Genomic DNA, 12,708 nt, shown 5'->3' with positions numbered 1-12,708 from the left:
TTCTTTTCTTAGTGTCTTGTAATCACCCAAACAGGGGGAAATCACATTAATCATGAATTTTGTTTTCTTTCCCTAATTCCTACAGTCACTGGGGTATATGAGCATGGTAGCAGATAACTCAAGTGGAAGAAATGCCTTTTCCATTTGTTTGTGTTTGCTATGAAACATACCATGCAAAGTTATAAGCCCTGTGTAGCCAAAGAGGCCATATGGGCATTCTTTAAATTAGTGTCTGTAGGATGGCTACAAAAATTGAATATCCCTACACAGTTTTCCAAATTCCCATTTTCCAAAAAGAAAAAGAAAGGAAAGAAGGAAAGAAAGAAAGAAAGAAAGAAAGAAAGAAAGAAAGAAAGAAAGAAAGAAAGAAAGAAAGAAAGAAAGAAAGAAAGAAAGAAAGAAAGGAGGGGGAGGAAAGAAAAGAGGAAAGAAAGGAGGAATGAAAGGAGGAAAGAAAGAAAGAAAAGAAAGAGAGAAAGAGAGAAAGAAAGAAAGAAAGAAAGAGAGAAAGAAAGAAAGAGAGAGAGAGAAAGAAAGAAAAAAGAAAAAGAAAGAAAGAAAGAAAGAAAGAAAGAAAGAAAGAAAGAAAGAAAGAAAGAAAGAAAGAAAGAAAGAAAGAAAGAAAGAAAGAAAGAAAGAAAGAAAGAAAGAAAGAAAGAGAAAGGGGGAGGAAAGAAAAGAGGAAAGAAAGGAGGAATGAAAGGAGGAAAGAAAGAAAAGAAAGAGAGAAAGAAAGAAAAGAAAAAGAGAAAGAAAGAAAGAAAGAAAGAAAGAAAGAAAGAAAGAAAGAAAGAAAGAAAGAAAGAGCATACAGTGAATAGGACACTTGACTGCATGATAGACCTTGAATGAGGAAGACCTATGTTCATATACAGTATTAGAAACTTAGTGTGTAACTCTGAAAAGTCACTTAAGCATAGGTTGTTTCAGTTTTCTCATCTGCAAAATGGGGATAATAATAGCACCAACCTACAAAGGTTGTTATGGGGATTATGTGAGCTCATGATTGTTAAGTACTTTTCAAACAATTAATATTACCCCATTCACCTCCTACTTTTACATATAATCAGAACTTGATAATTTTTTAAAGGAAGAGAATGTAATTTGGCACTGTCTCCAGGCACAGAAAGATAGAGCATAGCTTTTCCATGGCCTTTGTCTGATACATAAAAATGACAAGATGTAGTGAATAGAAGACAACTAGTTGTTGTTTACTTATTTCAATCCTGTCCCACTCTTCATGACTTCATTTAGGGTTTTCTTCACTAGGATACTGGAGTGGTTTGCCATTTCCTCTTCCAGCTCCTTTTACAGATGAGGAAACTGAGGCAAAGAGAATTAAGTGACTTTCTCAGGATCACAAAGCTAGTAAGTGTCTGAGGCTAGTTTTGAACTAAAGAAGAAGAATCTTCCTGATTCCAGACTCAACACCCCTGAAGCGCCTCCTAGCAACTATATGGTGCCTGGATCTGCCTTCAAATGTTGCTAAAACATGTCAACTGTGGGTGTGTGGAGAAGTTCTTTAACCTCTGCATGTCCCAGTTGCCTCTCAAAGATGATAAATTATGATAAAGTTGTGATTTACATTAGTGGAGGAAATTTTCACACCAGGACCTCCCATATAGATGAAGGTGCACTGCCTCCACTCCCATCCTCATCCCCAGCAAAGTTTGTTTTAAATATCCCCAGCATAAACACACAATGTGGTAGCAAAATCTATGACTGAAGATAGAACGTGAGCATAGACTTTTTTTTAGTTTTATAGCACAATCATAATTTTTCAATCAAAAAAGGGGGTCAAATTAAACATGAATTTGCATGTCTAATGTCCTTCCATTTGCTTAAAATAAGCATCTGCCTTAGGAATCAGGCAATATTTCACATCATGCTAAGTCATTCAAGCTTCTCTTTTTTCCCTGAAAATGTTATGATAATGGAAAAAGATATCCTTAAGAGTTACCAGAGGAAAAATTTGCCCCACATAAATAACTGCATTCAGCACTTGTGCTCATAGAATAATGGATTTATCACATTAATCTCAGAATGGAAAGTGTTTCTGTTTTGGTCTTTTGGAACAATGGGAACATTTAGCCCCTTATTCTAAGGAAAGCTTTTTAAAAAACTCCCCTTTGTAGAATTATTTCGAAATTTTAGGAACCTTCCACAGCATATACTCCCTCTTCAAGGATCATCTTTTCTTGCTGTAGCTTATGAAGAAAAACCAAACAAGCTCCCTGCCTAGATGCTGAGCCTTTTCAAATATTAATTCTGAAACTCCCATTTGAATCAGACAAAAAATCATTAGGGCGGAATATACAGGAGTTTTTGTCATTGGTGTTTTTCAGGATTTCAAAATATGGCAGATAATACCTTTCAGGTGAGAGAAGACAAAGAGCCTCCCTCCCCAGATCATTTCCTTATGAGCCTACACCCACAAACACTTCCTCCCACCTGCTTTCCTTCAAAAGGAATTACCAGGAAATCTCAGATAACTGCACAATTAAGCCATTAGGCTCAGTTCCTTACCTGTGCATGACATTTTGTCTGCAGACAGATGGTACCCTGGGTGGCAAGCACACCTGGCGAAGCCATGCTCATTTTGACAGATATGGGAGCATCCTGTGTGTCCTCCTGAGCAGGGGTCCTTCACTACAATCCAAAGTACAAGGAAAGGTCAGCCACCTGCTTTGGGGGGTGTCGGGGGAAGAGGCAAAGATGGAAGCACAGGAGCAGAGAATAAAGGTTTAGAGCTGGAAGGGACCTCAGAGGACATTAAGTCCACCCTCCCCCCCTTTATAGAATGGGAAACTGAGACCCAGAGATGTGAAGTGACTTGCTCAAAGTAACACACATAGTAAACAAAGAAAGTGGGATTTTGAGTTTGTCATAGAATCATAGATTGAGAGCTGGAAGGGACCTCAGAGGACAGTACTCTCCCCTCCCATCTCTCTGTCTGTTTGTCTGTCTCTTCTCTGTTTTTCTCTCTCTCTTTTCTTCTCCCCATTAATAGTGAACTTCTTGAAGGCAGGAATTGTCTTTTACCTTTCTTTGTATCTGCAGTACTTACTACCATATCTGTCACAAAGCAGGTGCTTAATAAATTTCGATTACCTGATTCTTTCAATTTCTCTCTCTCTCTCTCTCTCTCTCTCTCTCTCTCTCTCTCTCTCTCTCTCTCTCTCTCTCTCTCTCTCTCTCTCTCCCTCCTTCTCCTCCTTCTCTCTCTCTCTCTCTGTGTCTCTCCCACTCTCCTTCTCTCTCTCTCTCTCTCCCTCCCTCCCTCCTTCTCTCTGTCTCTCTCTGTCTCTCTCTCTCTCTCTGTCTCTCTCTCTCTCTCTCTCTCTCTCTCTCTGTCTCTCCCTCTCTCTCCCTCCCTCTCTCTCTGTCTCTGTCTCTCTGTCTCTCCCTCCCTCCTTCCCTCTCTCTCTCTCTCTCTCTCTCTCTCTCTCTCTCTCTCTCTCTCTCTCTCTCTCTCTCTCTCTCCCTGTCTCCCTCTCTCCCCTTTCTTATCGCCTTCTCCCTCTTTCCCTCTCCCCCTCTCTCTTTCCCTTCCTCCTCTTCTCTCTGTTTCTTTCTCCCTCCCTCCTTTTCTCTCTGTCTTTCCCTACCTTCTTCTCTCTCTCTCTGTCTTTCTGTCTTTCTCTCTCTGTCTCTGTCTGTCTCTGTCTCTCTTCCTCTTCTCCACCCACTCCTCTTTCTCTCTCCCTGTCTCTCACACACACATGTACACACACAATGGTGGAGTGGAATATATGATGATTTGAATACAAGCAGTCTGCCTCTGACCCTTACTATTTTTTTTTTCCAAACCCTAACCATTTGTCTTAAAATGAATACTATGTATTGGTTCCAAGGCAGAAGAAAGGTAAGGGCTAGGCAATGGGGGTTAAGTGTCTTGCCCAGGGTCACCCAGCTAGCAAGTGTCTGAGGCCAAATTTTAATCCTCTAAGCTTGGCTCTCTATCCACTAAGACACTTTGCTGCCCTCCCCCAACCCACCCCCACCACCTTACTAACTTTTGTATAAACAAAGGTGCTGAACGGTGCTTAAGACTCAGTTTCATCACCTATAAATTAGGGATCATGACATTAATACTCCTCTCCTCATGATATAATTATTTGTAATTGTATAAAGACAAATTCCCTCTTCTCTTTTAAAAGAGAAAAAAAATATTCTTGAATCTTCAATTAAGCTCAGAAGTCAAGATAAAAATGAAAGGCTTTTTGATGATTCTGTATGTTTCAGTGGATTTCTCTTCAATTTTGCCATCATACCACTAAAATCCCCAGTCACAGAACTTTGGGACTGGAAGGGATGTTCAGAGATCATCTAACTAATCTCATTTGAAATTAGAGTAAACTCAAAAGCCAAGAAATAAATGGCGTCCAGGGTCACACAGTTCTTCATAACAATTTGACAGGCTTTGGAAATGGAAAGGACTTCCTAGGCCAGCCTTCTCATTTCATACCAAAGGAAACTTAGAGAGCCAGTGACTTGTTCCAGGTCACAAAGCTGCAAAATAATGAGTCAGGATTCAATCCTGGTTGTTCGGATTCCCAATCCAATGTTCTCTTTCTTATGTTCTCACGTCTATTTATTCTTAGCCTAGTTCTTTTTTTTTTCCATTATATTTTAAAGCATTAAAATTATAAAATGTATTCTGCTTCTAAATTAACTTTATTTCTGAATATATGCTTTCCTCTCCACTCTCCAGAAAGCCATCCTTTATAACGTAATATAAAAAAGGAAGAGAAAAAAAATCAGGTTAGCAAAACTAAGGAATACATCAAGGGATTCTAACAACATATATCTTATTCCCCACAATGAGCCTTCTACCTCTACAAGGAAGGGAGGGAGATGCATTTTTAGTCATCTTCTTCAGGGTTAAAATCAGTCATAATTCTTGTGTTCCTATTCTATTCATTCTGCAGTTACTAAAATGTTTTTCTTTCCTAAAATTGCCATATATGGAAATGGCAGCCAGGAAGCCATCTAGTGTGGACCCAATACTTCCTTGCTTCTGTAATCTCCGATCTCAAGTCTCTTGATATTAGCCTGGCTTTTATGATGCTAAAAGAGGGAGGACTCCAAAGAAATGCCTCATTCCCTGAAACTTCACATACAACTTGGTGAACGTAAATAGGCACATAATTTGGATGGATGAGCTGGCTCTGTTCCCACTACCCCAGTTCATTTAGGAGCAAATAACACATTACAATTTGTCTTGGAGAGCAAGTCCAAACGAGAATGAAAATCATTGCAGAGCCTGGATTACTTCTCACAACTTTAGAAGATGGCTAACCGAAAACACTCAGCTTTATTTTATGCATTCCCCAAATCACCTAAAACTTCATTTGATGACTTTAATAATATTAGGCAAGAAATGGAAGATAAAAAACTCATTTCAGAGTTTGGGTATAACTATCATTTTTATGCAAAATTTAAGCCCCTGCACAAACTGTAATTTTACAACCTCTTGTATGATGAGCTACTGAAATTCTGACTTCCTGTGTTCTTGATTCGTTTGTAAATTAGAGTTTAGGATAGGCTGTATTCCCCAGCCTACTTCATTAAATTTGAAAGGTAAAATTCTGAAAGCAACAAAGGGCTATGGTATATTAATGTTTCTAGATGTTCATCAGAGTTAGAGGTGAAAAGAACCTTAGCGTTCATCCAGCAATCATAGGAAAGGGGGAAAGACCCCAGGAATAAAGCTGAAGGGGGTTCCAATGGCTATAAAGTCTGTTCTCTTTTGTTTACTGCTAAGGAAACTGAGACCCATAGAAGTTTAATGACTTTTCCAAGGTAACACAGATAGATAGTGAGGATCAGAGATGGCATATTGTCACTCTTTCTCTCCCTCTTCCCCTTCCTTTTCTCTCCCTCTATCTCTCTCCTCTTTTCTCTTTTTCTGTCTCTCACACACACATACATACATGCCAGTGCCAAGCATGTGTGACTGTGAGTGTGCTTATGTACACTAAAAACTAGGGAGATCAGGAAAGGCACTGAGGATTCCAAGAACATGGGATGAGGGGAAGAACATTCCAGGAATGGGGGACAGTCTGTACCAAGGCACTAAGATAAAATGATGAAATGTGAACAGGCTTGTTCACTTTTCATCCATTAACTCCATAAGGAAATTTGTGTTTACTTTGGTGCCTCCATTTCCTAAACCTCTGGGGAGTTAGGACTTACCCAAAGTCATACAGTTCTCCTCTTTTTGTTTCGATATAATAAACATTTGTTAAGTATCTGCTATGTGCCAGGCACTGTGCTAAGTGCTAATCATCATCTCAGATCTCTTGGACATCCCTCTCTACTATTTCCTCCTCCATACCAATCTGTTGATTAAGTGGTCCTTGTTTTCCAGTCAAAACCCACTACATATCCACTTGATCCCCTCCCCTCCCCAGCTACTCCAACAAATTGTCCCCTTTACCATCCCCACTCTTTAATCATCAATCTTTCCCTCCATGCTGCCTCTTTTCCTGTTTTCTACACACTTACTCATGTCTCCCATGTCACACTTAGGTTTCCTCAAAGGAAAAAAAAAAACTCATTTACTCCTACATTTCCTGCTAAGTTTCATCCAATATGGTCCCTCCCTTTCTCAGCTAAACTCCTTGGAAAACCCATCTCTACTCTGATTCCATTTCTTATCTTCTCACTAACTGTCTCCTAAATCCTCTGGAGTTTTTCTTCCAACCTCATTATTCAACTGAAATTTCACTCTGCAAAGCCAACAGTTCACTCCTTGCCCAATCCAATGCCCTTTTCTCAATCTTCATCCTTCGGAACTCTATAGCCTTTGCCATCGATGACCATCTCCTCTTGGTCATCTTTCTGCTCTAGCTTTCCTAACAGGCACCATCTTCATTAACAAGCATTACATGTGTAAAACTTACTTAGTATGTCTAATGATTCACCTGGTGTCACCTTCACTGGCCTAGGAGCTCCTTGAGGACAGAGACTAAAATTGCTTTGCTCTCTGTCCTTAGTTAGGGCTTAGCTCTGCTTAGTGCTTAGGATATGACTGTTGATCATGGCTCAGAGATTTGCCTACAAGCACTGGAACATTAAATTCCTTCCTCGGGGTTCTGCAGTTATAAGTGTGAGAGGCAGAACATGAACTCATTGACTCCTGACTCCAGGGCCGGCTATCTGCTACATAATTCTGACTTTGATGATGATGACAATGAAAAATGACGATGTGTATGTAATAGGAAGGACACAAGTTGTTGTCCAGCTACAGTGCTTTTGTCTTCAGTGATGGGCCAACTCTTGCACAGCTGGATAAAATGGCTGAGTTTTCTGTAACTGAGTGAAAGTACTGGATACAGGCATGTATCCTCTGAAGACTCAACGAAAGTACCTTTGGTATAACTCTTCTAGCATTTGATATAATGGAAAGGGGGGAAAAAAAGCATTTATTAAGTACATACTTGGGCAGCTAGGTGGCACAGTAGATCAAGCAATGGGCTTGGGATAAGGAAGATAAGAGTTCAAATTCAGCCTCAGACACTCATTGCGTAACCCTGGGCCAATGGCTTAATCCTGTTTGCTTTCAGTTTCCTCATCTGGAAAATGATCCGGAGAAGGAAATAACAATCCATTCTAGTATCCTGGCAAAGAAAACCCCAAATGGGGTCACAAAAAGTTGAGTGCAATTAAAATGATTTAGCAACAAAAAAGCACCTACAGTTATTATCTTTTATGATTCTTAAAATCACTCTATGAGGTAGGTGCTATTATTATACTCATTTTTGCAGATGCAGGAAGTGAGGCTAATGACTTCTCCAGAGTCACATAGCTAATAAGTGTTTGATGCCAGATTTGAACTAAGGTTGAGTCTTTCTGTCTTCACACTGTAAAGATAATTTTAGGGTTGTGACCTAAACTAAATTAATTTTTGGTTGCCAGGGGATATTCCAAATAAAGTGTCCAAGTCAGCTGGAAATTTATGGTGATTTTAATTAATATAGAGGAAAGAAATTAAAGAGAGAGAGAGGGAAAAGGTGTAGGATTTTTCCCACCTGGCCTGTGCCAGGGGGAGTTCAAATTAGTGGCTTTAAGAGGATAGTGTTTGAAGGTAAAGGAGAAAGGAATAAGCCTAAACTCCAAGAGGGCTCAGCTAAGATGCCTGAACCTGAACTAGCTACTCAGCTTCTCCCAGTATAGTATCAAGGGAAAACTCACTGCCAAACTGCATAATAGCTGCCACCATGCCAAGATGTTGGAATGCTTAGCATGCTGCCAGCCAGAGCCACCTCTCCAGGGAAAGAGCCTGAAGAGAGGAAGTGATGTGAAATATATAGATGGTTTTACATCACTTTCTTGCATCTCATCTGTACCAATGGTAGCTTAAGCTTGACTTAGGACAGCCCAGGCATCTGTCAGCTGTTTCTGATTTGTCATTTTCTAGCACATGTCTATCAAAGGCCATCCTCCTAAATACTTAACCCTTAAGTATGGGTGTAGACATTCTTGATTTTGTTAGACCAAGTAGGGTGGAGTAATGTAAAGTTCACAAGACATTCCTGATTTTATTAGACAAAGTATCTTCATTGTTACAATCAGGAGATAGCTAAATCCAATCTTCACAAGATCCAACACTCTTCATTGTACCACCTGGATCCTTGTAGGGACGATGGGGATGAAATGTGCTCCATCCTGTTAGCATGCAGATTTCAGTTTCTTTTACTTGATCTATCATTTGAGAAGAATTTATCCCATGTAGTTTGGAGGTCATCTGTTTTCTAGATCTACTAGAAATGCTGCTCTTGGGTTTGTGTGGGTCAATGTTATATCTCGGTGGTTAGTTGTTTCTTTTTCAGCGAGAACCCCTCATTCCCACATTGTTTACTTGCAGAATCCTCGAGGAGAGTTTTGGGTTAATATTTATAGTAGGGGATTGGTTCTCCATTAGTTTATGAGGAAGAGCAAGCCTCCAGTATTCATGATTATTATTCTTATTATCATGACTCTCGTTATTACATTTATACAGCACTCTGAGGTTTGCAACCCGCTTTCATGATCCTCCATATTAACAAGACTCATTTCATTGCCACACCACATCGGCCCCATTTCCTCTGAGAAACAAGACTTCTTCTAGTCCAATGCTATAGATCCGTTTTATCTCGCCCCAGGTAAAATGTGAGAAAAATCTATTCAGTTCATACCGTGAAGTGTGGCCACAGTTGATGTTTCTACATGCCTAATGAGCAGCTTATAAACTTTAAAGAGTCTTCCTGAGCAACTGGAGGGGTGGTCATTACGAGGCTTGGAAGGGGGCACCATCATCTGATACTGCCCAAGATTCTAACGCAGCCTCCTAATTGACAGCATCTCAGTTTGGGGGACTCTCTGGTTTCATTCATCATTGAGCAACCCAAGTCTCTGTATTGATGGATGGAAGAAAGCAGGCAGGCTTTCCTGGTGCTCCGACAGTTTAGTCTGGCTGTCAGACTGATGGGTCCAGAGTCTCGTGTTTTGGACTCTGCTGCTTAATATTCACGTCTGGTTCACATCTCAGCAGTGGCAGGAGCATCGGCAGTCAGGTTTTCTAACGAGAGGCGAGCCCAGCTGGAGATCCCTTTTCTAACACATCTATGGTCAGAACCAACAAAGAGGTCTAGTGGTCAAATACCACCGCTTCCCGGGTACTAGTGGCTGGCTTAGAGAGCCCTACAAGTACTGAGCAAAAGAGCAGAATTCACTCAATAATAACCAACTGTCTTATTTAATTCTATGCAGCAAACCTTGATTAAGGCTCCTCTCTATGCCGGGCCCTCTAATGGAGCCCAGACCTATGATTGCATCTGAGAAGGGAAATCCCAGGGGGGAAGGTCCTCTGCTAATGTGGATGGAATGCCATGTGGAACTACCTTGTCAGTGAATTCCTGGGCTACTGGAAGGTTAAGTGATTTGCCCATAATTACAGAGCTGGAATGATTCGAGGCAGGGTTTGAACCTAAGACTTCCTGACATCAAAACTGGCCTCTAATTGTCTACTCCGTAATAGCTCTCGGATGCCAGGGAAATAAATAAAACTATGGAAATCTTGTAACGTCAAAGAGCTTATATGCTGCAGAATACACTAGGTAAGTAGACTAGTAAATACAAATTATATTCAGAGTATGTGATGTGAGCATAGACACCAACAACTGGGGTGCTGGGAGGAATCAGGGAAAGCTTCATGTTGGAGGGGGCAGCTGACCTAAGACTTGAAAAGGGCTCAGCATTCCAAGAGATAGAAGTAAAGAAGGACAGATTTCCAAGCACAGATATTGGTGGTGGAGTTTAAGAGGAAGGGAATGGAAACGTGTGCGAATCCATCAAGGAAAATTAAGTGAAATATAATCAAGAGATAGAAGTAAAGAAGGACAGATTTCCAAGCACAGATATTGGTGGTGGAGTTTAAGAGGAAGGGAATGGAAACGTTTGTGAATTCATCAAGGAAAATTAAGTGAAATATAATCAAGAGATAGAAGTAAAGAAGGACAGATTTCCAAGCACAGATATTGGTGGTGGAGTTTAAGAGGAAGGGAATGGAAACGTTTGTGAATTCATCAAGGAAAATTAAGTGAAATATAATCAAGAGATAGAAGTAAAGAAGGACAGATTTCCAAGCACAGATACTGGTGGTGGAATTTAAGAGGAAAGGAATGGAAACATGTGTGAATCCATCAAGGAAAATTAAGTGAAGTATAATCAGATTCCTTTGGGGATTTATTAAGCATGACATGCCTATGAGATTTTGGAAAAGCCAGTAGAAGAATCTGAATTCATATTAATTTGGCTGGAGGACAGACTAGCTTAGAAATAGTAATATAAAATAAATCTAGAAAGATGGGTTGGAGTCAGGTCATGAATGATTTTAAATGCCAAAAAAAGCTTTATATGTTATTTAAAAACCAGTGGGTAGTCCATGAAGCTTTTTGAACAAGTGAATGATATATTAAGACATGGAGGGGCAGCTAGATTGGCTCAAGGATAGAGAACCAGGCCTAGAGGTGGGCAGTTTTGTTCCTTTTATTGCATCCTTCACATTTCGAAGGAGAAAATAAATAAAGTGAATCAAGAAACCATTAAATATAACCTGGTGTAGAGAGAGAAAGAATGAGCCAGAGAGAGAGAGAGAGAGAGAGAGAGAGAGAGAGAGAGAGAGAGAGAGAGAGAGAGAGAGAGAGAGAGACAAAGAGACAGAGACAGAGAGACACAGAGACAGAGAGAGACACAGAGACAGAGAGAGACACAGAGAGACAGAGACAGAGGCAGAGACAGAGAGACAGATACAGAGACAGAGAGAGACAGATAGACACAGAGATAGAGACACAGAGAAAGAGAGATAGACAGAGAGAGAATAAGTATTCTCATCAAAGATATCTAAATAATTAAAGTCTCCTTTAACTACTCTATTGTACCTCCAAACTAGACTTTTGATGATTTTGTGGGGAAGGGAATGAGTGCCATCTTCTGGAGAAGAGCCAAACTGAGGAGATAAGCGAGTTGAGCTCAGAAATAGAAAGTAGAAGGTTGAGAGATAATATATTCTGAAGAAGAATTAAATGGTACAGAGTAGCAGGGTGGAACTGAGCTGAAGCAACAGACACTTCCCAGGATATTAAAGACCACCAACATTTGCTAAAGTGAAGGGAAATTTCAGATGGCAATAACTGTGGGGTAGACATCAGAGCTATGGAAGAGAATATTGATGCAAGGATGGGTACTCTCTCTGAGCAAAGTTGCTCTACTAGGACAAGACTTGAGATGTCTCTGGAGAGGGGCTTCATCTTTTTTTTGGGGGGGGTATTACTTACTATGCGGTTAAGATAGAAGTAAGTCATATCTGTTTCCATTACTCTGTAAAAAATAAAAAAAAAAAACCTATTTATATTTAAAGTCCTAGAAGCCTGTGTGATTATAAGGGAAACTGTTTTAGTAGGATAAAGAAGTGGAGAAGTTAATGGTCCTCAAATGTGGTTCAGATCCAGTATGCTATCCACCACCGTGTCCCTCCTCTCCTGTTAATTTGTGGGAAGGGACTTGGAATTGGAGTCAAAAGACCTGGATCCGAATCCCTATTCTTCTACTTGCTCCCTTTGTGATCTCTCTAGTCTAGTTTCTTTTGCAAAAGAGAGGTGTTGGATTAAACTGGGGGTTCTTAATCTTTAGACATTAAGTATTTTTAAAAAATATTTTGATATTTTAAAATGTAATTGAAAATTTTAATCGATTTCCACTATAATTACTTTTTTTTGTAGTCCTAAATATTTTATTTTGTATTTAAAAACATTATTCTGAGAAGAGGTTCGTAGGCTTCACCAAGCAGTCAAACGATGTATGGTACCAAAAAGACGAAGAATACCTGGATTAGATCATATTTAAATCCTTTACAGGCAAGTCTAAATCCTGAGATTTTATGAATGGAAACATCACAGAAATGCTCTCTCCTAAAACCTTGTATTCAAATTTTCAACATATAAAGGATATTCCCAGATTTACTAATATTGAAAAGAGATAATACTGAAATTTTATTAAGGATAAGGGATATCTGGGGCAGCTAGATGGCTCAGTAGATAGAACATCAGACTGGGAGACTTGCGGGGTTTAGGTTCAAAATGGCAGCCACTTCCTACCTGTGTGACTCTGGTGTGAACTTGGAAATTACTCCACCCTAATTAGACATACTTTAGGGAAAGATAA

General features: G+C 39.8%; 1 protein-coding gene across 2 annotated transcripts in view; it reads right to left on the bottom strand.

Moving 5' to 3' along the window:
* LOC100616966 (EGF-like and EMI domain-containing protein 1) overlaps nucleotides 1–12,708 on the bottom strand; it is a 787,120-nt gene that overhangs the window by 207,442 nt on the left and 566,970 nt on the right. For both annotated transcript variants that reach the window (XM_007502250.2, XM_056807813.1), the window contains one exon: nucleotides 2,527–2,649. In XM_007502250.2, the coding sequence (XP_007502312.1) occupies nucleotides 2,527–2,649 (123 nt within the window). The remainder of the gene's footprint in view (nucleotides 1–2,526; nucleotides 2,650–12,708) is intronic.

This window comes from Monodelphis domestica, chromosome 8 (genome assembly GCF_027887165.1).
Source record: "Monodelphis domestica isolate mMonDom1 chromosome 8, mMonDom1.pri, whole genome shotgun sequence".
Classification (NCBI taxonomy): Eukaryota; Metazoa; Chordata; class Mammalia; order Didelphimorphia; family Didelphidae; genus Monodelphis; species Monodelphis domestica.
The sequence above is the reverse complement of the archived record's forward strand: the minus strand, read 5'-3'. Positions and strand labels throughout refer to the sequence as shown.